The sequence below is a fragment of the Orcinus orca genome, chromosome 16 (genome assembly GCF_937001465.1).
Source record: "Orcinus orca chromosome 16, mOrcOrc1.1, whole genome shotgun sequence".
NCBI classification, from domain to species: Eukaryota; Metazoa; Chordata; class Mammalia; order Artiodactyla; family Delphinidae; genus Orcinus; species Orcinus orca.
Genome location: NC_064574.1, coordinates 13,109,609 through 13,136,066, shown reverse-complemented (window position 1 = coordinate 13,136,066; position 26,458 = coordinate 13,109,609). Strand labels below are relative to the sequence as shown.

The 26,458-nt window shown below is 42.7% G+C and overlaps 1 protein-coding gene across 3 annotated transcripts in view; it reads left to right on the top strand.

Moving 5' to 3' along the window:
• ARFGEF2 (ADP ribosylation factor guanine nucleotide exchange factor 2) overlaps window positions 1–26,458 on the top strand; it is a 99,631-nt gene that overhangs the window by 33,510 nt on the left and 39,663 nt on the right. For all 3 annotated transcript variants that reach the window (XR_004478675.2, XM_004282882.4, XM_033411208.2), the window contains 16 exons: window positions 2,494–2,562; window positions 4,191–4,342; window positions 8,013–8,143; window positions 9,333–9,567; window positions 10,197–10,296; window positions 11,014–11,153; window positions 12,433–12,541; window positions 13,251–13,434; window positions 15,175–15,286; window positions 15,859–16,064; window positions 18,445–18,529; window positions 18,633–18,804; window positions 19,780–19,931; window positions 21,000–21,128; window positions 22,146–22,304; window positions 25,965–26,112. Coding sequence is in view for 2 of the 3 variants with exons in the window: in XM_004282882.4 (XP_004282930.1) it covers window positions 2,494–2,562; window positions 4,191–4,342; window positions 8,013–8,143; window positions 9,333–9,567; window positions 10,197–10,296; window positions 11,014–11,153; window positions 12,433–12,541; window positions 13,251–13,434; window positions 15,175–15,286; window positions 15,859–16,064; window positions 18,445–18,529; window positions 18,633–18,804; window positions 19,780–19,931; window positions 21,000–21,128; window positions 22,146–22,304; window positions 25,965–26,112 (2,283 nt within the window). In the remaining variant the exon portion in view is untranslated. The remainder of the gene's footprint in view (window positions 1–2,493; window positions 2,563–4,190; window positions 4,343–8,012; window positions 8,144–9,332; window positions 9,568–10,196; window positions 10,297–11,013; window positions 11,154–12,432; window positions 12,542–13,250; window positions 13,435–15,174; window positions 15,287–15,858; window positions 16,065–18,444; window positions 18,530–18,632; window positions 18,805–19,779; window positions 19,932–20,999; window positions 21,129–22,145; window positions 22,305–25,964; window positions 26,113–26,458) is intronic.

Sequence of the window (26,458 nt, the reverse complement as noted above, 5' to 3'; positions counted from 1 at the left end):
ATAGAGATAGTGTAGAAAGGTGGCTGGGGAAATGGGGAGATGTTTGTCAGGCGTACAAAGTTTCAGTTATGCAACATGGATAAGTTCTGGAGATCTAATGTACAACTGTGTGACCAGAGTTAACAGTACTGTGCTATACACTTGAAATTTGCTGAGTGTAGATCTTAAGTGTTTTCATCAGAAAAAAAAAAGGAAAAAAATAAGGTAACTATGTGAGGTGATGAATATGTTAATTGTCTTGTTTGTAGTGTTTATTTCACAGTGTATGCATATATCAAATCATCAAGTCATACACCTTAGATATATATAATTCTTGTCACTTATAGCTCACTAAAGTTTGGGGGCGGGGGGAAGCAGGGTATAGGCTAAACAGTGCGTATCTGCAGACCAGATGTACCCGGCAGCCACCACTTCCCAGCCTCTGATTTAACTCATCAAGCCTGCAGCTCCTCTGATGAAATGTATGCATCAGGCTGATATTTCTTGAGTGTTGAATGTGTACAAGGGACTAACAGATTAGAAACTGTCATCATAATTCTGTTAAATCATAGCATAAGAGAATGTTGGAACTAGAAAGGAACTTGGAAATATCTAGCCATTTGTTTACCAAATCATGGCGTAGATGAGATCTTAGACGGCTCATAGGTGAATGGTTTTTATTTTAATAGTTGTATGTTTATTTTAACACGCATTCAGAAAGTATGATTAGCGTGTGAAGCCTGTGATTTTGTGAATGTTAGTTACTGTTTAAGGTGAGTTAAAGAGCACTGTTAAATATGTATGTATGTACCAAAATATCTACAAGTCCTTTCCTTAGTACCATTCCTTCAAATAAAGTAATTTGGTACCCCCCCCAAAAAAAAGTGTATGTAATAAATATAATAATATAAGTGGTGCACGAAAATGGCAAAAATTGTGAAGGTTGTGTGAGAATGACTGAAGTATGAGTAACACTGATGTAGACTAAATCATCTTATTTAGATGAAAAAACAGGTTTAGAAGATTTTGCCTGTGGCTGCGGACTTTTCTAACTTCCATTCAAGTTCTTTTTTGCCCTCTAAGAAAAGCATATAACATCAGTATTTTCCACATAAAGTTACTTACCCATTTAAATAATTATGATGGTTTTATTTGTCAATTAGCCCTCAGTAAAGCTGGGTGGTGGAGAATAAATAAATAGTTATGGTGAGTATCGACTGAAAAAAAATGCACAGTTGAGAATAAAAGTTGAGAATTATGTTTTATTGGTGGACAAACCTGAGGACTTAAGCCAGGACACAGCCTCTCTGCAGGCCTGCTCCGAAGAGGTCAGGGAGGAGCCAGGGTATAGAGGAGTTTTTGCAACAAAGACCAGGTAGTCGGAACTTCAAAATATTACTGTTAATTAAAGAAAACCAGATATCTCAAGTTAATGAATTGAGTACTTTTCTGTGTATGGGAAGATGCAAGAGTCTGGGCTCATTGAAGTCATTCCGTTGATGTGCACCTTAACTATCTGGGGCCAGTATACTGTGCTTTCCCATCCTGAGTCCCCTTAGGGTGCACCCTTTGGAGGTGGCTGCAGTGGCTGAGGGCGTGGTGTCATTTGTCTCCATCCTGAGTTCCCCCGGGGCTTACCGTAGGGGGCGATTCTGGTGGCTTGTTGGCTGCAACATCTTTTGTTTACTGATATGATATGTGGGGCAACATTTTTCTTTCACACGAGTTAAGTGCTCAATGAAAATACTTGGTGCTGCTTCTGCAGGATCTAGTGGACCAAGCACAGAACTCATAAAAATAGTGGCCTGATTGAAAATCCTCGTTAAGGAAGAATTTAAAGGGTTATTTTGGTTTTGTTTATTTAACATGATGGTCTTTTTGTCAGTGATGTTTTATAAATCAGTAATATTTGCTTCCAAAGGTCTAGTCAAGTGCTGTTTACTAGTTCTCCCAGAACTAGTTTTCTACAAAAACAACTGGTACCAAACCTCTTCCACTTAAACAGTTAACATTTTATAGAATAATTCAATTTAAAATTTAGTAAATTCTCAACTGTCACATTAGAAATCTCATGCTAAGTTCTGGGCTTACAGTGTGGGAAAACAAAGCAGCAGAAGGCATGTCATTTACCAGGGCTCTGTGGTACACGAGGTGAAGGGACAAGATGAAGCTGCTTCTTCTGTTCTGCCAGGAACTATAGCTGGATACAGTTCAGCTCCTGTCTCCAAGCCGGGGTGGTAGAGAGGGCCCTGGGCCAGCAGCTGTGACTCAGGAAGGAAGAATGTATAAGACAGCGAGGTCTTAGTGTTCCACAGAGGGAAAACCGAGTCATAGCAGATGCTGCCTCTGAGTTTCCAGATTTCCTGGGACACAATCAGATTTGGCTTTGGAGAGGGCTTATTTGTACCCTTGCCTTCCGACTGCGACTCGTAATCTCCTTCTCCACCTTCCTTAGTTTTCCCTGGAAATGCCCACACGTATGTGTTTGCATTTGTGTATTTGGTGTATGTGTAGGGATCGAAGATGGAGCTCAGGAAGTGGTGAAGGAGATCTTAGAAGATGTGGTCACGTCTGCAGTTAAAGGTAAGAACCAAGACCCCAGCCTTTCCTCCTACTCGTTCCTTCATAGAAGTCCCCAGCCAGGTATTTTAGTGCCCACCCCCAGTAAACTCATGGAAACTGAGTCTGCCCCTGTCTGCCCACCTTTCATATGGAATTCAGAAATTACTTGTCGTTAGTGATTGGCGTTATTCTCACTCGGGTTGGGTTCAAGAAGCACAGTCTGACAATGTTAAGAGTTGGGTGCTCCACATGGAGATGCAGAGGGCCACTCCTGTATACAGCCAGGTTTTTCCAGAAGTGGACGGGGAGCCCTGAGGTGGTGAATTTTCCTGGCCAGCCATTGATGTATCCAGGGGACCATCCCCACATCAGCAGGTATCAGATGCACAGGGAGGCTTTGTTCATTTTGTTAGACTTCATTCTTAACTCCCTCAGTTTTTGGTGTAGTTTCAGTGGAATTAACCTTGTATAGCTCGGAATGATTATCAGATGATTTTTCCTTTGTTTTTACCCAAAATTTCAGGTCAGTGGTTATGTGCTGAACACTCAGCTCCAGTGCCAATAAACCACTAATGGATTGAAAAGTCAATAAATTAGTGGGTTGCAATCAGCGTTTTCTAAATGGAAGAGAATAAAATGAAAATAGATGCAAGCTGAATGTGACTCATATAGTAATGTTAAGCATTGTTTCATGAAACATGTTTCAGTGATTTATTTATGTGCACATGTGTATAACTGGGTCATGACTGTTAAAATGTATTTCTTAGTGAGGGTCATGGTCAAAGAAGTTTGACCCACTGCTCTAAGCCCTATCCTTTTATTAATTTAGGGTACCACCAAACTATATTCATAGATTTCATTATTTAACTTTTTATAGAAATGTCTTTAAAATAATACCTTTAGATTTTTTTTTTCCTGGGGCCAATGCAAGAAGTTCTCACATAATAAACACTTATCTGTCTTGTTCACTGCTATATCCCTCAGCCCCTAGCACAGAGCTGGGCACATAATAGGTGCCTGATAAATATTTGTTGAATGAATATATGCTTCAAAAACCATTATGGACAGTTACGCTTATTAAGTTGTTCGGTGTCCCTTAAATATATAATGATCCACATGGTAAATTCCTCATAGAGTTCAGATGTTCTGCTAATCATCAGATATGCTTTCTTTCATTAAATGATGGAATCTATTTAATTCTTTGTCTTTTCCTTTTCCACATGGCTGCCAGGAAGCTCAGGTCTACATTTCTTTTTTTCATGTGACTAAGGTTTTCTATCATAACTATCAAACTCTTTTCATTTACGTAACTCTTGTTCTCTAACCCCTTTATTAGTAGCCCTTTTTAAAAAAAAAATCGGTGCTTTTTATGTTTAGCTGGTTCTAATCTTCTTTGGAAGTAGGTAGGGGTGGGCAGGACTGCTGTATTGCACAATTCTGAAGGCACCACTGACCTGGGCCACAATATGAAGGAAGCCACCTGGGAGTGGGGCTGTGGGTAATAGACACATATAGCCAGAGCAGGGCAGTGGCTCAGGGAAAGGGAAAAAGCAGTAGCTGGAAAGTTATGTGAATAACTTCTTCTTGGTGTGAGGCCACCTTTTAGGGTAAGTACTAACTTGGTAATGACTTTTGCATTGTATTTTAAGAAGCAGCACAAAAGCACAGTCTGACGGAGCCTGAGAGGGTCCTGGGTGAACTGGAGTGCCAGGAACATGCCGCGCCCCCAGCAGCTGACGAAAACTCACAGACCAATGGGATAGCGGACGACAGACAGTCCTTGTCATCGGCAGATAATCTGGTACGTTGGTGATCTTCCTATCAGGCTTGTTTTGGTTTTTACTGTTTTAGAAGATGCAGAATTAAATCTCTATCAGAGGAAGCGAGTGAAAACCAACAAGCCCTGTTCAATTCTTTAGCCACACCATCCTGGCCTGATAGTCTTTGTGTTAACAGGTTCCATTCTTGGAACATGCTAATGTTGGTGGTATATAATAGGGTTGTTAAACTGTATTTATTCAGACTTTTAAAAACTTATATTTCCTGCCCTTTTTCTTTTCTCTCAAAATGGTGTATATTCATTATAGAAAAATAAGAAAATACAGAAAAGGAAAATAAGGAAATAGAAGTTATCCATAATCTTCTAACCCAGAGATAACATTTGTTAACATTCTACTTATACTCTCGATTTTTCTCTCCCTCCCATGTTTTTTACCACTTAAATGTAGTAACACAACGTACATGCTGTTTTGTAACCTGCTTTTTAAATTTGAGGTATATTAACATCCTTTCAGGGCCCCCCTAAGTGTGTCTGCTACATTATTATTATTTTTTTAGGTAGCTTTGTTGTTCTCTTGAAAACAGTATATATAAACATTCAAAACAGGAAGAAATGATATTAACATCCCACCTGAACCCACTCTCTCGCTGTACCTTTTCACCAATGTTTCTCAACCTTTTAAATGATCTCTCTCTCACACACACACGCGCGCACACACACACACACACACACACACACACACACACGGGAGCCTTTTTATGTATTTTTCCCATTCATCACCCTGTTTCATGAAATTTTAAAGCTATTGGTAAACTAGATACCTGTTTATGTACTGTATGTATATCTGTGCTTTATACATATAAAGAATGATTTTTTCCCACACCCATTGCCCCCGCCCCCAACCAGTTTTTGCCCCTGTCTTAGTCTGTATAGGCTGCTGTAACAGAATACTATTTACTGGGTGACTTGTAAACAACAGAAATGTGTTTCTCACAGTTCTGGAAACTGGGAAGTCCAAGATCAAGGTACCAGCAGTTTCAGTGTCTGGTGAGAGTCTGTTTCCTGGCTCACAGATAACTGTCTTCTTACTCTGTCCTTCTGGCAGAAGGGGCGAGGGAGCTCTCTTGGGCCTCTTTAATAAGGACACTAATCCCATCCATGAGAGCTCCACCCTCATGACCTAATCACCTCTCAAAGGCCCCACCTCCAAATACTGTCACATTAGGATTAGGTTTCAACATGTGAATTTTGGGGTGGAGTAGGGGGCACAGACATCCAGTCTGTAGCAGTCCCCTTGGGGTTATATCATCCCCATTAAGAATACACTTATATAGGGATGTACTTAAATCCACACAAGGTATTTGTGTGTTATGTACTAGGCTGCAACTTTGTTCACTCAACACTGTTTTATGGGCATCTTTTTACATCAGTAGTACATATATGTCTAACTAATGTTTTTAATGGCCATGTGAAATTCTATCATGGATTACCATAATGTAACAGTTCCCTATTAGGTTTTTGGGTTATTTTCAGTTTAATCACAGGAGACAGTTCTACATTGAACATCCTTGTAGATAGATCTTATGCCCATCCTTAATTCTTTATGATAAATTCACACAAGTGGTATCGTTGGGTCAAGAGTTGGGAGCTTTAAGGCTTTTGTTCCTTAACATCAAATTAGGCGGCCAGGAGGGCAATGGTCGAATTTCTGCCCACTTGGAGGCTCTCAGCACTCATTTTCCCATTCCCTCATTAAAACTGAGCAGTAGCATTCATTCAGATCTTTGCTGGTCTGATGGAAGAAAGATCCTGCCTTAATAATTAGTAGTAAGGTTATTTTGGTTTATCTGTTATTTGCATTTCTTGGTAAATTGTTTACTCATGCTTTCTGCCTGTTTTTCATTTGGGAGTAGGGTTTCCATATTTCCTGAAAGAATTATGAGAACTTTTTGTATGTTGAGGATTTAATCCTTGTCATATATTGCAAATATTTATTTTAAAAAAATTTTAATGTAGCTTACTTTTTTATTTAAAGAAGTTTATTTTAAAACAAACACCTGTCATTTTTTCCCCCATTTGTCCTGCAATAATATTCTTAGAAATACCTTTTTTACCCAAGCTAATATAAATAATTACCTATATTTGTTTTGGGATTTTTTATGGTTTAACCTTTGCTCATTTATCATTTTAAACCACCCACACCCACTTTTTGAAGGACAAGGAACAATTTTTAGAATTGCTGTAATGACTCCCCCATAAGCTCCTGTTTTGACATATTGTTTCCTCCTCCACATCCCTCACTTCCCCATTGAATAAATACTGGGTGGGCGAAAAGGTTCGTTCAGTTTTTTCCATAAGATGGCTCTAGTAGCACTTAGTCGTCTTTAACTTCATTTGAAACAGGTTTGTTAAATTGTATGTGACAGCTGTCATATCAGCAGACATTTAAAAATAAGAAATCAAAATTGGTGAATTTTTGTGTAGCCATTTTAATATTGAAGATGGAAGAAAAAAGCAACATTTTCATGCTTTATTATTTCAAGAAAGGTAAAAATGCAGCTGAAACGCATGAAAAGATTTGTGCAGTATATGGAGAAGGTGCTGTGACTGATCAAATGTGTCGAAAGTGGTTTGCAAAGTTTTGTGCTGGAGATTTCTCGCTGGACGATGCTCCCAGTTTGGGTAGACCAGTTGAAGTTGATAGTGATCAAATCGAAACAATAATTGACAACAATCAACGTTATACCACGCGAGAGATAGCTGACATACTCAAAATATCCAAATCAAGCGTTGAAAATCATTTGCACCAGCTTGGTTATGTTCATTGCTTTGATGTTTGAGTTCCACATAAGTTAAGGGAAAAAAAATGTTTTGACCGTATTTCCGCATGCGATTCTCTACTGAAACGTAATGAAAACGTTCCTATTTTAAAACAAATTGTGATGGGCAATGAAAAGTGGATACTGTACAATAATGTGGAACAGAAGAGATTGTGGGGCAAACGAAATGAACCACCACCAACCACACCAAAGGCCGGTCTTCATCCAGAGAAGGTGATGTTGTGTATATGGTGGGATTGGAAGGGAGTCCTCTATTATGAGCTCCTTCCGGGAAACCAGATGATTAATTCCAACAAGTACTTCTCCCAATTAGACCAACTGAAAGCAGCTGTCAAGAAAAAGCATCCAGAATTAGTCAACAGAAAATGTAATCTTCCGTCAGGATAACCCAAGACCGCATGTTTCTTTGATGACCAGGCAAAACCTGTTACAGCTTGGCTGGGAAGTTCTGATTCATCCACCGTATTCACTAGACATTGCTCCTTTGGATTTCCATTTATTTCGGTCTTTACAAAATTCTCTTAGTGGAAAAATTTCAATTCCCTGGAAGACTGTGAAAGGCACCTGGAACAGTTCTTTGCTCAAAAAGATAAAAAGTTTTGGGAAGATGGAATTATGAAGTTGCCTGAAAAATGGCAGAAGGTAGTGGAATAAAAGGGTGAATACGTTGTTCAATAAAGTTCTCGGTGAAAATAAAAAATGCGTCTTTTATTTTTACTTAAAAAAACTGAAGGCACTTTTTGGCCCACCCAATAATTTAAATTTTCATGAGATAATTACATTTATTATTTTTGAAGAGTTACCCTTTGGTTTGGACCCTTTGATTTTTCTCATCTTTGTTCTAATCTTAGGAATCAGATGCACAAGGACATCCAGTGGCCGCCAGGTTCTCGCACATTCTGCAGAAGGACGCCTTCCTGGTGTTTCGCTCCCTTTGCAAGCTGTCCATGAAACCCCTGGGCGAAGGTCCCCCAGATCCAAAGTGAGCAGACAGCAGTTCTTGGCCGTCTATAACCCAGATGACCCAGAAGGATCTTGGAGGCTCCAAGAAACCCCAGGGCCTTGTCCCCTGGTTGGTGTAAATTTAGGAATTTACGGGATGGTTTTACAACTTTTTCAGGCTCATGCAGGTCCCCTAGTCCTTTCATCATGAATTGTCTCTGTGTTCCCACCAACCATGATTATTGTGCCCAATTTTCCTTTCCTTGGTTTACGTGCTAAAAATAATCATTATATTGAACATTCATCTTCTTTTTACTGACTAATGAATTAATCTCCTGATCTGGGGGTCCACCATCAGGATGCATACAAACCTCAATTTCTTACCCTGATTGGAAACTTCTTCTTCGTGGATACAGATTTAAGCCCCAGATTCAACTCAGAGAAGCCAAACCTTTAGAGTCAAGGATGTACCACAAGGATGGTAGTGCTGTGGAGTGTCAAAGCAGAAGTTCTGGAGCCACAGGGAGCTGTGTTCAGCCCTGGCTTACTTGAGTCCACCTTCATGGCCGTATGAGCTACTAAACCTCATCTGAAAAATGGGAATACGGAAAATCACCTCACACGATCAATGATGTGAAATGATAGAATGACATCCCAAGCATAGGGCCTAGTACTTGATGAGAGTTTTATAGTTACTATTATTATCATTATTATTAGTCATTAATAATAATCCTCACTCTTCTGTTAAGAATATGGTGACTGTTAGGGAAAAGACTCATGAAAGTTTCCCATTCTTTCCATCCCTTGTGGAACGCGATGGGGAGCATGAGGCAGATGGATGAAGAGCACTGTTCTCCTTGTCTCTAAAGGTAGAGCGGGACAGACGTTTTCGTCTCACGTGCTGGATGTGAAGTAATTGGTTCTATTAGATTAGTTGCAGAACCAGCTTTCCAGAGTCAGTGTGCACTTATTTTGCTCCTGCTCGGTTCTGTGCTTTATGACAGAGAGTTGGCAGCTCTCGTTCTCCCAGGGCCTGCAGGTTCTGTGAGAACTCACCTCATGCCATCTGCCCTCATTCTCTTGACATTTAGGTGCTGTTGCCAATTCTCAACTCCCTGGCTTCTCAGAAAATCCTGCTCCACTGGTAGAGGAGTGAGACCTTCTCAAGAAACATGCTTTCTAAAATTTCACCTTTCAGCTCTGTCCTTGTTTTCCACTTCCTTCGCCAGATCCCACGAGCTGCGCTCCAAGGTGGTTTCCCTGCAGCTCCTCCTCTCCGTGTTGCAGAACGCTGGCCCGGTCTTCAGGACTCACGAGATGTTCATCAATGCAATCAAGCAGTATCTCTGCGTGGCATTGTCCAAAAACGGCGTCTCCTCAGTGCCTGATGTCTTTGAGCTCTCTCTTGCCATTTTTCTTACTCTTCTTTCAAACTTTAAAATGCACTTGAAGATGCAGATAGAGGTAAGGACTCCAAATTGACTTTTCTTTTTTTTTAAGTTTGATGACACTTTTGCATAATGCGTTAACTGCTGGCCTCATAGTCACCAGGAACTAGAGTTACACAGTCTACTTGCTAGTACCCCAAAGAAGAATTTTTTGAGCAAGAGAACACCTTTTCATAAAAAGTTACTGCCCCAAAATCTTGTATACCTTTCATTTTAACCGAAGGTTTAAATCATATGGTCTGTGTGTTGGGCTCAGTCCCCAAACATGTGCCTATAAGTTGTTTGGGATAACTAGAATTCGTTTCCAAATTGAGAAATCAGATTCTCCATGAACATCCAGATTTGTGATTTCTCTCAAAAAACCACAACCCCGGTCCTGCATTTCCACGTAGCAGCTCTTGGTGGTTTCTCAGGAGCAGCTGCTCTCTCTGATGGGGCCGTGTTCTCGGTTCACTGTGGTCCTACCCTATTAGCTCTTCCCACCCAGGGTTCCGGTGCTGGTCAGCAGTGTGTGTGCCTCACCTCTTCTCCTGCCCAGGCTGCTTCACTCATAGGCTCTGCCTGTTCTTCAAAGGCTTTGGGGGTTTTGAGCCCTAATTTAAATTATTAATTGGTATCCTCCTTTATCTTCTTCTTGTCGTATAGGTCTTTTTCAAAGAGATTTTCCTGAACATTTTAGAAACATCAACAAGTTCTTTTGAGCACAGGTGGATGGTCATTCAGACCCTGACAAGGATCTGTGCAGGTATTTTCACCCTGAGGGTGCTCATCTATTTGACTTGCCCAGAAACACTTCTGATGCTTTCATTCTCTAAAGTCCAGATTAAGACCTTTAACTCCTCCTTTTAGAGTTTTAATGAAGTGCTGAGGAAATCATTACCTTAAAGGCTACTGCTAGCCCAATGGCCAACTCAGACTGGTTTGCCCAGGACTTTCTGATTCTAGCATGGAAAGTCCCACGTCCTGGGAAACCCCGTAATCCTGGAAAACCAGGACACTTGTCACCCTACCTACAAGCTGAACGAGGTTTGTAAGTCACAGGGTCCTGGGTCTTGGTGCTGCCAACCCTTGATTGGATGCTAAGGTAAATGTGGATTTCCCTTACACTGTACAATTGTGTAGCTATAAACCGAGCATCTGTTTGTTATCTGGGTAACTGCATAAAAGTTACACAACTTTAAGAATTGGATCGGGCAGTTCTCCCTTTTTTTGATGAGAAAAGTGAGCTGTAGAGAGGTGGAAGCAGCTGCCTAAGATTTCAGTTAGTACCAGGGCAGGCCTAGAAAGAGGGCCTTCCATGCTCCTGGTCCTTCCAGCATGCATTTCCAGAGTGAGGTGTGTCCAGCCTGAGTTAGTAATTCACTGGGAAAAGTTTTTGACCGAGGAATCTCATTTAATAAGATAACGTAACTGCTGTCTGTGTTCAGTCAGAATTTCTAATATCCATGTGTTATTTTCCAAGATGCCCAGTGTGTTGTAGATATTTATGTCAACTACGACTGTGATTTAAATGCTGCTAACATTTTTGAGCGCCTCGTAAACGATTTATCCAAAATCGCTCAGGGAAGAAGTGGACACGAGCTGGGAATGACACCTCTGCAGGTACAAACACTGAGAGCACTCGTTTATAATTTAAAGTTCATTCATTTCAGTAAACATTTTTCGAGAGTCACCGTGTGCCAGGCACTGTCCTTGGTGCTGGGGATACAGCAGTGAAAAAAACACAAACATGCACATCCATGTGCACGATTGCTGTGGTCCCAGCACTTGAAAGCAAACAATGAAGAAGTAAGCCGCAAAGGAAAATAAAGCAGGGACGATAGAGAAGGGATGTTGGAGGTGAGGGTGGTGCCATTTCTAATGGGGCATCAGGGTGGCCTTCCTGAGAAGGTGACACTTGAGCTGAGACCTGTAGAAGCGAGTTCACTCTGTCACCTTTCCATAGATCACGTGAAAACAGGATCCCAGACTCCAGTAAAGGCAAAGGAGATTGCTTCTTATTAGATTCCCTCATTATTAGAGTGCCTACGAAGAGAATAGTATTCTTAACCTGAGGTCTCTGAAGAAACTGGTCAGAAGGTCTGTGAGCCACCTGGAATTATATATAGAATTTTGGTGTATGGGCATTTTTCCTAGATAAAGGTCCATAGTTGTCATTAAATTCACAGAGAGAGATCTGTACTATTTTAGATGCTGTTTTGAGTCTAAAATAATTTGCTTTTTTTTTTTTTGGCTGTGTGTCTTGTGGGATGTTCCCCCGACCAGGAATTAAACCTGGGCCCTGGCAGTGAAAGCCCAGAGTCCTAACCACTAGACCACCAGGGAACTGCAACATTTTTTAAGACATTTACAACTTGCATTCAACTTTTAAGAAATGCTCCTTAGAAGAAAAAAAAAACAGTATTTTTATTTACTTGCAGAATAAGCCTTAAAATGGAATGCTTTTGTGGGTGTTTAGGGGATAATGGTATGTCCACAATCATTCATCTGCTGGAAAAGATTCTTTTCTCTTTTTTCAGGGTCACTAGTTAAGACCCTCTTATTTATTTATTTTTTTAAATGCTATTTTTAAGTGTTTTGTTTAATTTAAACAAGCAATGAATGAGGACTTTCTTTTAAAAAATCCAGATAATACTCTGTTTTGGGAATGCACACATCCCATATTTTTGCTGCTGGGGAGTTTGTAATGAACACCTTTAAAGATGTTCATGCTTTTGCAGTGAGCCGTCAATATTTATGTCACCTGTTAGCTTTTCCTTTGGGTTAATAGCACCGAATGTCAGTGCTTATCTCGTGTCGTCTCAGGATTCCCGGAGCCCTCTAGATGTCGGCACTTAATTTATCTGCTGAGTCTCTGTGTCGTGTCACTTTCGTCCTTTAGGAGCTCAGTCTGAGGAAGAAAGGCCTGGAGTGCCTCGTGTCCATCCTCAAGTGCATGGTGGAGTGGAGCAAAGACCTGTATGTGAATCCCAACCACCAGGCCAGCCTCGGTGAGAGACCCCTGCTGCAAACAACCTCCCCATCCAGCCCTCACCCCCACCACGCACAATAGGCTGCTCACGTCATCGGGGGAAGCTATCCTGATATAGGTGTCTTAGAGTTAGCAAAACACTTTCATTTGCAAACTAGGTGAAGTATTTTAAATGTTCTGTTTTCTCATCCATCTGGAATTTGGGGGGGAATAGTGTGAGTTGTGCTCGAACTCCATTTTTCCAAAAGGGGAGCCAGTTATTCCAACGTTTTTTTAGTACTCTCTCCTTCCCTCACTGATTTGAAGCACCACTGGTTTGGTTTATGATATACCAAATTCTCCTGTGTGTGTAAGTCTGTTTCTGAATATTCTGTTCTATTTATTTGCCTGTTCTTGCACCAATACCACGCCTTTCAAATGCCTAGAGTTCTTAGCAGTGAGTTTTGATACCTGCTAGGACAGGTCTTCCTGTTCATTGTTCCTTAAGTGTCTTGACTGGTTTTGTACTTTTATTCTTTCATGTGAGTTTTAGCATTAGCTTATCAAGTTCCACAAACAAGTAAGTTGTTAAGTAAAGTAACTGAGTGATATCAAGGTGCTCATGACCCTTACAGTACAAACTTTATTGTTACAGGTCTGGGAAAGGGAACTGCAGAGGCAGACCTCACCTCAGCCGTGTCTCTGTCCCATCTGTTTATTTGGTTTCCTTCGCTTTTATGTCATCGCAGGTCAGGAGAGGTCCACGGATCAGGAAATGGGGGATGGGAAAGGCCTTGACATGGCGAGACGGAGCAGCGTGACATCCATGGAGTCCACGGTGTCCTCGGGGACTCAGACGGCCATCCAGGATGATCCGGAACAGTTTGAGGTCATCAAGCAACAAAAGGAGATGATTGAACACGGCATTGACCTGTGAGTGTGGCTGTCACTCTAGCTGAATCTCTTGGGAACCTGGCACTGACTCCTCAAGACAAAATGCCTGTTTCCAGAGACCAGTGCTGGCACCTGTGCCCAGGCCCAATCAGGCTGGGCTGAGAGTGAGAGAGAAATTTAGTAGCTTTGTGTGGTTGATGCCTGGTCTTTTTTCCCCCCCTAATTAAAAAAGTCAAACCAGTTTAGAAAATACAGAAAAGCATAAAGCAAGGATGTTAAAATCAGTCATACAATTACTACCTAGAGGAAATCACCATTGGTAACACTTTTTTCTAACTGTGTATTGTGGAAAGTTTCAACATACAGAAAAATTAACTTTTGCCATATTAGTGTTATCTGTGTATTTTTTTCCTGAACCATTTGAAAGTACTTTGTAGCCATCATAATATTTCAGCTGTACATAGTTGAAAAATAAGGACATTCTCCCATGTAACCACATCATCATTATTACAATCACTGGTAAATCATAATGTTTCTTTTCAGTTTTTTATACCCAAAAGTACATATACACACAATCTCACATCCTGTCCAACTTTTGAATGATTAGTTTTGTAAACTCAATTTGTTTTAAAAGTTGATGTTATAATACTCATTTATTAATTAAAATGTTGATCTCCTCATTTCCACTCTCACCATCCCTGCATCCCCCCCCCAGTCTGTTCTCCCACAGCAGCTAAAGGAATCTTTTAAAAACTTAAATCAGGTCTTGTCACTCCCTGCCTACAGTCATTGCAGGTTTCCCATTTCCTCCCCACAGCCCGATCCAGCCTCCAGCCTCCCTCACTGACCTCATCTCCGTTCAGTACTCCTGGGTCACAAGGGGCGTTTCAGCCCCTTGAACACCTCAAGCTTTTTGCACTATTGCACCTTCTGCTTAGAATATTCTTGGATCTTTTTCATTCTTCGGGCTTGGCAAAGCATCTCTTCCTGAAAGAGGCCCCCTGTAACCACACTCTCTGAACAGTCCTGAGGTAGTCTCTGTCCCTGCGCCATAGTCATAGCCTGTCCTCACAGTCCTTGCCACAGTTTGTGCTTATACATGAAGATCATTCCCCAGTGCATGGCCTGGTAAATAACAAGTTGAATTTATACGTCAGTTAAGTATGCCTGCCTTTAACAGAAAATCCAGAAGTAACAGTGCTTAAGCACCATTAAAGAAAATCCCAAAGGGGACAGGCTAGGACAGTTGCAGTGGCTCTTATGGACGTCAGAGACCCAGGCTCCTTTTATCTTTCTGCTTCACCATCTTGAATACAGTTTTCATCTTCAGTGTTGCCTCGTGGTTTAAGAGGACTGCTGGAGCTCCAGTCATCACACATATATTCTGGGGAAGAAGGGGAAAGAGCAAAAAATGTGCACCTCCCTGCCAAGTCAGCTTTGTTTAAGGATCCTTCCTAGAAGTATCCACACCACTTCTGCTCACCTCTCACTGGCCAGAACTTTATCACACGGCGAGGCAGGGGAATGTATTTCTTATCCCAGATAGTTGTGTGCCCAGCTAAACATCTAGGTTTTATTAGTGTTGGAGAAGAGGAGAATGGATATTGGGTGACAACCAGCAGATTCTGTTAAAGCTAGGTCAAAAATTAAAAGTGGAATTGAGAAAAACTACCAGGACACACACAGTTCGTGGTGTTACTGTAATTTGCCTCAAATGCTAGCTTTTTTCTATCCTCCAGAGTTTGAAATAAGCAACCTGTGTCCCATCTCTTGAAAAAGGTTCAACAAGAAACCCAAGAGAGGGATCCAGTATCTCCAGGAGCAGGGCATGCTGGGAACGTCAGTTGAAGACATTGCCCAATTCCTGCACCAGGAGGAGCGCCTCGATTCTGTAAGATTGGGGGCTGGGTACGTGCATGTGGGTTCTTTCGGGTGATTCTGAGACCTTTCTGGCTTTAGCCTAGAGACTGGCCGACCCTGAGTGCAGTGCTACTGTCCACACCCCTGCTTACAGCAGGATTGGCCAGTGTTGCAAAAAGTTCTATTTATCCCTTTGGCCAGTGTTGCAAAAAGTTCTTTAAAGGGAATAAACCAGCCTCCTGACAGGTGGTTGTGTATCTGGTGGGACAGTGTCAGAGCTAAAAGTGTCACTTGGCTGCTAGAAATTGTTCTGGGTGCTCGTTGGCAGCTCACCTCCCTCCTGAGTGTGCACCATCATTCCTCCACTTTTCAGTCTCCTGTGCCTCCCCCTCTTCCTTCGTGGCGGGACGAAGGAACCTGGAATGGTTGGGTGGGTGGGCAGGCTCAGGGAGTTGCCTAACTTTTCTAGCAGTTCAGCCCATTCTGGGTGTTCAGAGCCAGGGCATTCGGGCCTCACCCCCACCCCCGCCTTTGACTGAAGTGTCTTTCACTGGGTGTTCATAATTGACAATTTGTAGGTATGAGTGAGTGTGTATGTTTCAGACCCAAGTAGGTGATTTTCTGGGAGAAAGCATGAAGTTCAACAAGGAGGTGATGTATGCCTATGTGGACCAACTTGACTTCTGTGAAAAGGAGTTTGTCTCAGCCCTGCGGACGTTTCTAGAAGGTTTCCGCCTACCTGGGGAAGCTCAGAAGATTGATCGGTTAATGGAGAAGTTTGCTGCAAGATACATAGAGTGCAACCAGGGGTGAGCACCATGTTTAAGTCCCTTCTGCGCCCTCTTTTTGCCTTCCTCAGAGCACCAGTCTTAGCGTGGTTGGGGTTTAATCTGCGCCAAGCTATTAAAGTTTCTGTTCACTGTGTCTCACGTTAGGACCTCACCTCGACCGTTCATGTCCCCTCTACAGGAGGTTGAGGACCAGAGAGGCTAAGTAACTTGCCCAAGACTACACAGCTAGAGCCCACGCTCTTAATTATGACAAAAGAGCAGTTCTGTGGGTTGAGAAGAGGCACTCAGGCATCTCTTTCCTAATCAGGGACAGCTCCCTGACTTAATATATGGGGTACATCTCAAGAATTTTAGTTTTTCTTTGATTACATACTGATGAGCAGGTTACTGAAATGGCTCCGTAACTAATAAAACCCCACCTAAGTACATGATTTCATCTTGGGGCCTTTTTTCTTAACTATTACTTTTTTTTTAATTTTTAAAAAATTTTTAAATTCTTTTATTTTTAAAATAGTTTATTTTCCCTACAGTTCAGTTTTTTAAATTATTACTTTATTTAATTTATTTTTGACGGCATTGGGTCTTCGTTGCTGCGCGCAGGCTTTCTCTAGTTGTGGCGAGCGGGGGCTACTCTTCGTTGTGGTGCGCGGGCTTCTCATTGCGGAGGCTTCTCTAGTTGCGGAGCACGCACTCTAGGCGCGTGGGCTTCATTAGTTGTGGCATGTGGACTCACTAGTTGTGGCGCACAGGCTCTAGAGCACAGGCTCAGTAGTTGTGGTGCACAGGCTTATTTGCTCCGTGGCATGTGGGATCTTTCCCAGACCAGGGCTTGAACCTGTGTCCCCTGCATTGGCAGCCGGATTCTTAACCACTGCACCACCAGGGAAGTCCCTTGGGACCTTTTTTGATTAGGTAGTTCATTTTTGCGTAGGAAATGGAAATTGAAAGGAGAGCTAACCTTTATTAAACACCTCCTGTGTGCCAGCCGTGCCGTGAGTTTTACATGCATTTCATCTTAATTAACGGTAAGCCTGGGAGGTAGTATCCCTGTTTTATAGGTGAGGAAACAGGCTCTGAGATAGCAACCTGTCCAAAAATTAATCAGCTAGAAAGTAGCAGAGATTGAATATGAATTTGTCTGACTCAAGAAAGCTCATGCTCTTTCCTCTGAACATGAAGTTAAGAATGTCTGAATATACTGTGAACATGAAGTGGAAAATTTTCAGTGGAAACATTTTGAGAACAGTTTTGCCTCTTAAGTCAGCTTGGTTTTCATGTTAATTGGTCCCAATCCTCCAGGCTGTCCCCATGAGATGACCTGGTTAGAAAAGGCAGCCTCTGGTCGTTTTAACCAAATAGGTATTAGAATTTTCTGTGAAGACACAATTAGGTGTTATTTACTTTAAACATATCTCTTATGTGGACCTAGAGACCTTGGTCTGTGTCCCCTAGTCGGTAAATATGTGACCCAATTAAATGTCACGTTAGAATGTAGACCTTTTACTGTGTTCTTCAGAACTTCTCCTTCTCCTGTTGGGGGCAGTTTGGATAGACAAGTTTTTCTTTAGCCTCACATATTACAAGGCTGTGCATCCCCAAGTATTTGTCTTTCTTCTCTTGCCTAAGGCGAAAAAAGTCAGACTTCACCAGCATATTGTTTATTAAAGCAACATAAATGTTTTTCTTCGTATTTCTGCTGTTAAATATTATAGTGCATAACGTAAGCCTTTTTTTTTGCGGTACGCGGGCCTCTCACTGTTGCGGCCTCTCCCGTTGCAGAGCACAGTCTCCGGATGCGCAGGCTCAGCGGCCATGGCTCACGGGCCCAGCCGCTCCGCGGCATGCGGGATCCTCCCGGACCGGGGCACGAACCCGTGTCCCCTGCATCGGCAGGCGGACTCTCAACCACTGTGCCACCAGGGAAGCCCGCATAATGTAAACTTTAAATGGCTAATAACTGGACAGGAGTTTTAGTCACCTTTCCACCCAGTGCCTAGCACACAGTAGGTATTCTCAGGAACAGGACCAACGTGAGGCAAGCGAAGCACTAAAGGTGCAGACTGTAAAGGGCCTCGCTCAGAGTCATGTGCTGTCGGGTCGGCACCTGGGAGTAGGGGGCGCCTCGCTTGCCTCACCCTCGTCACTGGCCCTGGAGGCTCCTTAAGGATCTTTATAAAAAATCGACTTGAAATTGCTCTATTCAAAGAAGTCTAAATCTGACACGTATTCTTAACTAGCTTTTTCTGCACTCTGGATCGTTAGTTATCATTCAGTGATGATGAAAGCATCCTGAAGAGCAGTGGGCCTGCTCAGAGAAGCACATCTCCTTGAGCACTGTACCCTTCCAGCCTCGTCTCCGTGTATGTTCTCACATCTGGAATCGTTTTTTTTTTTTCAGGCAGACTCTATTTGCTAGTGCTGACACTGCATATGTCCTAGCATATTCAATTATTATGCTAACTACAGACTTGCACAGCCCTCAGGTAAAATATTTTAATGATACATATACTATAGTGGCTAAATAAGGAGCTTTATTTGGGCCATTGGCTGTCTTCTAAATGGGTTCTTAATTTTTTTAAATTTCAGGTAAAAAATAAAATGACAAAAGAGCAGTATATTAAAATGAATCGGGGTATCAATGATAGTAAAGATCTGCCTGAAGAATATCTCTCAAGCATCTATGAAGAAATAGAAGGCAAGAAAATTGCGATGAAAGAAACAAAAGAACACACGATTGCAACCAAATCTACTAAGCAGAGTAAGGTCTAATGGCAAATTATTTCTATTAATTCCAATTTTCGAGTGTATCAGAATGCATGATTAAGTTCCCTGGTGATAGATTTAATTTGCATATCTAGCTATCTAAATAAGAAATATGATTAAATTAGTTATTATGATTATGTTGGCGCTTTCATAATGTCACTTATCTTCTTGCTAGATTTGTAATTAGTTACAAGAGGGAATTTAAAATAATCTGAGAGCTAAATCATTCCCCCAAAATGTTCCTTAAAACTCTGCTGTAACACCAGTGGTGATTGTGCCAACCTTGATTAGAATTCTCTGAGTTAACACCCCTGTGAAGCTACCAGTTTCTTTATTTGAGAGGCAGCAGTGTGTATGGTTTAGAGCAGGGGTCCCCAACCCCCGGGCCACAGACTGGTAGCAGTCCGCAGCCTGGTAGGAACTAGGCCGCACAGCAGGAGGTGAACGGCAGGCGAGCGAGTGAAGCTCCATCTGCATTTACAGCTGCTCCCCATCGCTCGCATTACCGCCTGAGCTCCACCTCCTGTCAGCATTGTGGTGAGTTGTATAATTATTTCATTATATATTACAATATAATAATAATAAAGTGCACAATAAATGTAATGCGCTTGAGTCATCCCGAAATCATCCCCTCCCCCTAGGTCCGTGGAAAAATTGTCTTCCACGAAACCCGTCCCTGGTGCCAAAAAGGTTGGGGACCGCTGGTTTAGAGCACGGGCTGTAGAGCCATGCTGCCTGGATTCAAGTCCCAGCTTTACTGCTTATTAGTTGTGTGACCCTGAGCAAGTCACTTAATGTCTTTGTGCCTCATTTCCCACCAGTAAAATGGCGATAATACTTGTAACAGACTCATGTAGTGGTCCTCATGAGTGTTTGTGAGTTAATTGTTGTAAATCTTTTGAAACAGAGCCTGGCGCATAGCAAGCGCTTAGTGAATGTTAGCTGCTATTATTCTCTTATTTCTTTGTAGGTGTCGCTAGTGAAAAGCAGCGACGGCTACTATATAATTTGGAGATGGAGCAAATGGCTAAAACAGCCAAAGCCCTGATGGAGGCTGTGAGCCACGCCAAAGCCCCGTTTACGAGTGCCACTCACCTGGACCACGTCCGGCCAATGTTCAAAGTGAGTATCCTAAAAAGTTAGGACACAGCTAAGCCTGATTCTAGAGCTGACCAGCCAGAAGCTCACCAGCGAGTTTATAATGGTGAAGAGATTGGGGAGAGGAAAAGGCCAAGCCTGGGTGTGCCTTTCTGGACAGCAACTAAAGCAAGTCCTTCCTAGAAGCCCTGTGATGATGCTAGGGATACGTCAGCATGGGCTGTGCCATCAGAACGTCTGGTTTAAACCCTGCTTTTGCCACTTTGTCGCTCTGTGACCATGGTGAGGTTATTCAGCCTCTGTCTGTTCATCGTCTGTGAAATGGAGACAAATGCAGAGTGCTACAGGGCTGCCGGGGGATTGAATGAATTAATAATTATTCAGGCATAAGAGACAGTTTTATTGTGACATCTCATCTCAGTGGCCTCAGGGTTAGTTTATCAGATGAAATTACATAGAAGTAAAAGACAATATCCTAAGGTCTCTTTTTTAAATGCCTAGAAAAGGTACACTTTCTAAATACATAGCACTCATGTTTTTCTCTAAGATGTTTTTATAGTAACTGTTAATATCCTGTTAGTTGATCAATTCTAGATTTTTGTGAGCTTTTATTTTCAGGGAATTCACAAGAAACTTGGAGGAAAAGTAAAGTCTAAATAATTTGAATTAGGAACCTTTCAGTAAACAAAGTTTATAGAACACAAGTTGCTTATAGATTTCACCTTGCATGCCGGCCTCTGATTAGTGATGGATGCCTGCTGCACTGTGTAAAGGATTCTCGAGCCCTGATTAGACTCAGCAGGGAGTGGGATCTCTGATTGATCAGTGATGTCTGCCATGAGCACAGATAGATATGGTGGGGGCACACTAGCCGCATGTTTGCCATCCTTCCTTTAGAACTGTACGTTTAGTAAATGGCATATCTGTAGTGACAGCTTTGACCACAGTTTAGGAAGAATTATTTTACTTTGTGAATGAATCAAAGTAGCAGTGAACTTGGCATCCTGGCTGTGTCATAACTAACAGTGTGGCCTCTAAGTGCTCTTCCACACTGAGATTCTAGACGTTATTGAAACCTTCCTTCCTTGGTAGCTGGTGTGGACGCCACTGTTGGCAGCCTACAGCATCGGACTGCAGAACTGTGACGACACTGAAGTGGCCTCTCTGTGTTTGGAAGGCATCCGATGTGCGATCCGGATTGCCTGCATCTTTGGAATGCAGGTGGGTATAAACACAGCTCCAGAGATACTGGTGGGCCATTTTCTTTCAGACTTGTAAAAATTTAGAAACTATCAGACATTTCCAATTAGCCAAAAACATCTCAGCAAACTCCATACTCATGCCCACCAAGAGGAAGCCCACAGATTTGTGCTGGCAACAGCCTCATTAGGGGAAAAAATTGGAGATTTGGATTAAAACCTTCTTTGAAGATAGGTGGGGTCCAAGCTACTTAATTGGATTTGACAAAACAGCCTTCCTATCCATCTGGCTAACTGCCTGCCCTGGTGCTTAAAATATTGTTTTTCCTTTTAAAATCAGCTTATTATTTTAATTTCCCTTATTTCCAGGTCTTCTCTGGGGGAAATAAATAGTTCAATGCACAATGAATATGTCTGTAAATCTTTTGAATCTTGAAAAACTCAAATAAGCAAAATACAGTCCTCAGAATGTTAGGAAATCAGGAAGTTGTCAGTCCCATGTATCATTTGCTAAATCACTAAGAATTGGCACCCATTTATGTTGAAAAACTCAGTCTTCTGTTCCCATTTATCTTACAGTTAGACATTTTCTTTTGTACCAAGACCCCGGGCTTTGGGTTTCAAACCTCAGCTCTGCTGCTTCTCTAGCATTGGTCTAGCTAACTTCTCCCTAAGACACCCTTTATTTCCTCATTTGTAAACTTGAGAAAATAGACCTACCTTGCAGGATTGTTGGAGAAATTAGCATTTATGTAACAATCTTAGCATTCAGCAGATTCCTCCCCTACTCCCTCCGAAGGGAATGGAACGTGAACATCAGTTTGAGGTCGGCTGCAAAGGAGAGACTAGTTCTCAAACATGAGATGGGCTGTTCAGGTAGTGGGAGGATAGCAGTGTGGAGTAACTGGTGTGTTAATGTATGTAAAGCCTGTCGACGTGTGTACAGAAGGCGGCAGAGGATCCAGTGCTCAGTCCCTTCAGTGTGAAAACGGTGTTGCTCAGGGCGGGATCTCAGCGTTCCCTCTCGGTTCCCTTACAGCTGGAACGCGATGCCTACGTTCAGGCTCTTGCGCGCTTCTCCCTGCTGACGGCCAGCTCCAGCATCACAGAGATGAAGCAGAAGAACATCGACACCATAAAGACGCTCATCACGGTGGCTCACACGGACGGCAACTACCTCGGGAATTCCTGGCACGAGGTGTGTGTTTCTTTGAAAGCCTGGGGTTGCCTTTTCTTAGTGAGGATGAATCCCAGCTGTCCTTTGATTCAGAGCCAGTCTCTCTTTGGTCGATTCCATTTTTCTTGAAGTCAAGCCTAACTTTAACTGGGTTTTGTCTCATTCCTCAAATACATCATGTATCAGAAAAGTCAGACTCCCTGGGGCGTGGTGGGTGAAATGCCTCAGATGCGCCACCTCACAAGGTGCTCCTGTCCCCGGTGGCCGGTGTCCACACGGAGAGCACTTCTGGTGTGGCAGCTTCCTTCCCACTTTTCCCAAGTCCTTAGGTACCTCCTGAGAGCTCTTACCACCAGGGAGTAGATTTAAGACAAAGCCAAGGAGCCCGATTTCTCCTAAGTGTATGAGAAAAGAGATGTTCAGCATCTACAGTGAGCCATTAGGGAAATTGCCAGTGGTTTCACGTTTTTATTTAACTAAACCATATTCTAAGAGTTTCACGTAAGGATATAATTATCCATGTGCACAAACAGGTGTTTGAAAGGTTGTTCATCGAAATTTTAGTCGTTCAAGGGAAAAATTAAGTTAGAAACAGCCTAGGTGTCCCAACAATGAGAGATTGCCCTTTTTTTTAAAAAGTGTGCTGCACCACTCCTTAGAATGCTGTGTGGCCATTTAAAATAATGTTACTGAGGGACTTCCACGGCGGCCCAGTGGTTAATACTGCGTCTTCCAATGCAGGGGGTGCAGGTTCGATCCCTGGTCAGGGAGCTAAGATCCCACATGCCTTGTGGCCAAAAATCCAGAACATAAAACAGAAGTAATATTGTAACAAATTCAATAGACTTTAAAAATGGTCCACATCAAAAAAAAATCTTAAAAAAAAAATAAAACCAAACGAAACAAAATAAAATAACGTTGCTGAAGGGAGAGACAGCCGGACATGACATGCTCCGTGATGGACGCACACAATACCTCCTAAGAAATGTTTTTGCCCAAAACTTCAACCTGAGTCAATTCAAGCCTCCACTGTCAGTTTAAAGGAAATGTAGGGGACAGAGGAACACAATAAATGGTATCATGAGAATGCAGCATGCAAACTCTAGGATATGACAGAGCCTCAGAGCCAGTGACCACGTTCTTCAACAAATACATTGCATGGAAAATAGTAGATGGTTGGAGGTGAGGCGGGGGCAGGCCTGTGGATTGAAAGAGACTTCAGAGAAAAAGGTAAAGATGTTATTAAACACTGTCTAATACTGTGGGAAGGTGATCACAGTATATTAAATTGAGCAATCGTTATAAACGTCGTGAGGCTTCATCCTTCATGCCAGACGTACACAGAAAATGGATTTGAAAAGATAAACAGTAATGTTAACATCCTATCTGTGTGATAGCATTATAGAGGCGATTTATTTTCTTTTTTTCCTGAAGTTTTCTAATTTCTCTACTGTCTGTACGTATTACTTTTTGTTTTAGAGAGAAAACTGTGAAAGAGTAGAGGTGAGGGCATGGAGAGTGGTGGGGACTGTGATGCCCTAGAAAGAAAATTGCTGTCAGCCTCCTCCTGCCATGGGGATCATGCGGTTCAGGGGGAAGGCCTAGAGCCAGACGGCTGGCATCCAGTCTGGGTATCATCCTTTTCCTGCCTGTATGACATGGCAAGTTGCTTAGTCTTTGAGCCTCATCTTCCTCCTCTCTACAACCTTCATAGGGTTGTTCTGAGAAAAAAAGGGGGTTAACGTGGAAAAGGGCTTACAACTGCATTTGGCAAGTAGTAAGAACTCAGTAGATATTAGCTGTCATGGTCATCATCATCATGGCACATACCTCAGTCCCTTTTCACCGAATGTTTCCTTTCTCGGTCACCACTCTGGAGTATTCCATATTAGAAAAGATGGGGGGGGCGGGGCAGTGGTGTTGTTTTGAGTTGTGTGTTTTTTTAAGAAATAATTTCCTGTTTTCTGAGGAGTCATGATACCTAGTGAATCAATAAATAGCTGCTTTCTCTCCTAGAACTTTCTTTTTTCTTTAACCTGAGAGATATGGTGAAGGTGGGGTTCCTGCCAGTTGCCAAGTGTATAGCAGCATCTGGAAATGTTAAAAATGAATCAACCACCTATTCGATATGCAGAAACCTTGAGAAATCAGGTTGGAATCAGTAAGTCCTCGGCCACAAGTGTTATTGACATACTTGAGATTCCAGCTTCTGGAAAAGGGAGGACACTAGCGGTTTACTAGTAATAATTTAACAGTATTATGCCATGTGGAACAGTCAGGGGTTGGCTCTCTCTGGCCGAATTAAGTACCTTTCTCAGTCAAGGGGAAGGCTGTTGATAAGTGAAAATACTCAGCAGTGCTCAGTGGTATAATGGAGTCCCATACTCTGGGATTGGATTGTAAGGCTACCATGAAAAGCAAAACTCAGCTTTAGTCAGAAGTCCCCATGGAAATTCCTTAGGAAGGGTTTACCTAGAGGTCTACGTGCCGTCGTCCCTCAGTAAGTTTTAAGCAGCCGGTTTTTGCTCCAGTAGAAGTTGAAACAAATCTCTGTTTCTTCAGGTAAGCTCCAGGTGAGAGACGGCCCGTGCGCAGGGACGCGTTGTCAAGCACCTGCACCACTCCGTAGGGCTGGGAGACCATTCCAGGGCACATTCTCATCTATTTGATTAACCAAATAATAATCACCAACTATTTTAAGTGCTGGGGATTCAGCAGTGAACAAGACAGAGTTAATGCCCTGTTGGCTCTTAAGACAGAGAACAAACAAATAGCTGGCATAATGCCAAAAAGTTGTAAGTGCTAAGGAAAAAAAATACGGGTGGCCGGGGGAGGGTGTGTGATCTCAGGGTGGTCGAGGGAGGTCTGTCTGAGGAACACATGTCCGAGCTGGGAATCTAAGGGGTGAGCCATGGGGAGGAGTGTAAGGAACACGTTCAAGCATAAGGAACAGAGAGTGCAAAGGCTCTGGGGTAGGGCCAGACGTGTCGAGGTAAAGGAGCAGCAGGGAGGCTGGGGAGGCTGGTGTGTTGTGTATCTGAGGGGTCAAGTGGAAGGGAGATGGGGGTTGGCTGAGTCAGACTAGATGGTGTACTTACTGAGTGGCATGGTGGATGGAATCCCCTGCTCCAATCAAATGCTTTTTCTTTCTTTATTGAGCACTTATTAAATTTGCATAACTAAACATCTGTGTTGCATAACTCTACCAGTTTTTCTTTTGCTTGTTTTCTCTTTCCCTTTTTAATAGTTAAAAAAAGAAAACAAGGGCTTCCCTGGTGGCACAGTGGTTGAGAGTCCGCCTGCCGATGCAGGGGACACGGGTTCGTGCCCCGGTCCGGGAGGATCCTGCATGCCGTGGAGCGGCTGGGCCCGTGAGCCATGGCCGCTAGGCCTGCGCATCCGGAGCCTGTGCTCCGCAATGGGAGAGGCCACATCAGTGAGAGGCCCGCATACCGCAAAAAAAAAAAAGAAAAGAAAAGAAATAGTGAAGTCTGTCTTCCAGACCCACACTCAGAGGGTTGCCTAGCTGGAACTAGGGAAGCCAGTCTGAGACCCTCAGATTTTATTCTCACCTGAAAAGCTGCTTGTCTCAGAGAACTCTCTAATGGCTAATTTAAAATGATAGTGCCCTTTACAGCCAATGAAATGGGAACTCATCTTTTCACACCTTCTTTTCATCAGATCTTGAAATGCATCAGCCAGCTGGAGCTCGCTCAGCTGATAGGAACCGGTGTCAAGACGCGCTACCTGTCTGGGTCCGGGCGTGAAAGAGAAGGGAGCCTGAAGGGCCACACGTTGTCGGGAGAAGAGTTCATGGGCCTTGGCCTCGGTAAGATACCAGGCCCCCCAGCCAGCCATCACGGACTCACCAGTTAACCGGCACGAAACCCTTCTTGTCTCATCAGGACTGTCCCGTAGATCGTCTCTTCCTTATGTGCCCGCTGACAGTATGTTTGTTGATGGAAGCGGAAGTGCTGCCTCAGCTCTCTAAATTGTGATTAAACTGTCGAGTAAATGCCTATTTTATCAACATCAGCAGGGTGCATTACGTTTCTTTCTATACATATAAGTATGTTGGAGGGAAAGCCATCTGGTATTTGAGGAGTGGGTGTGTGTATCTAGATTTTCAAAGGTAGATTCAACCTCTCTTCCATGTTCATCTTTTGTTAACTGAT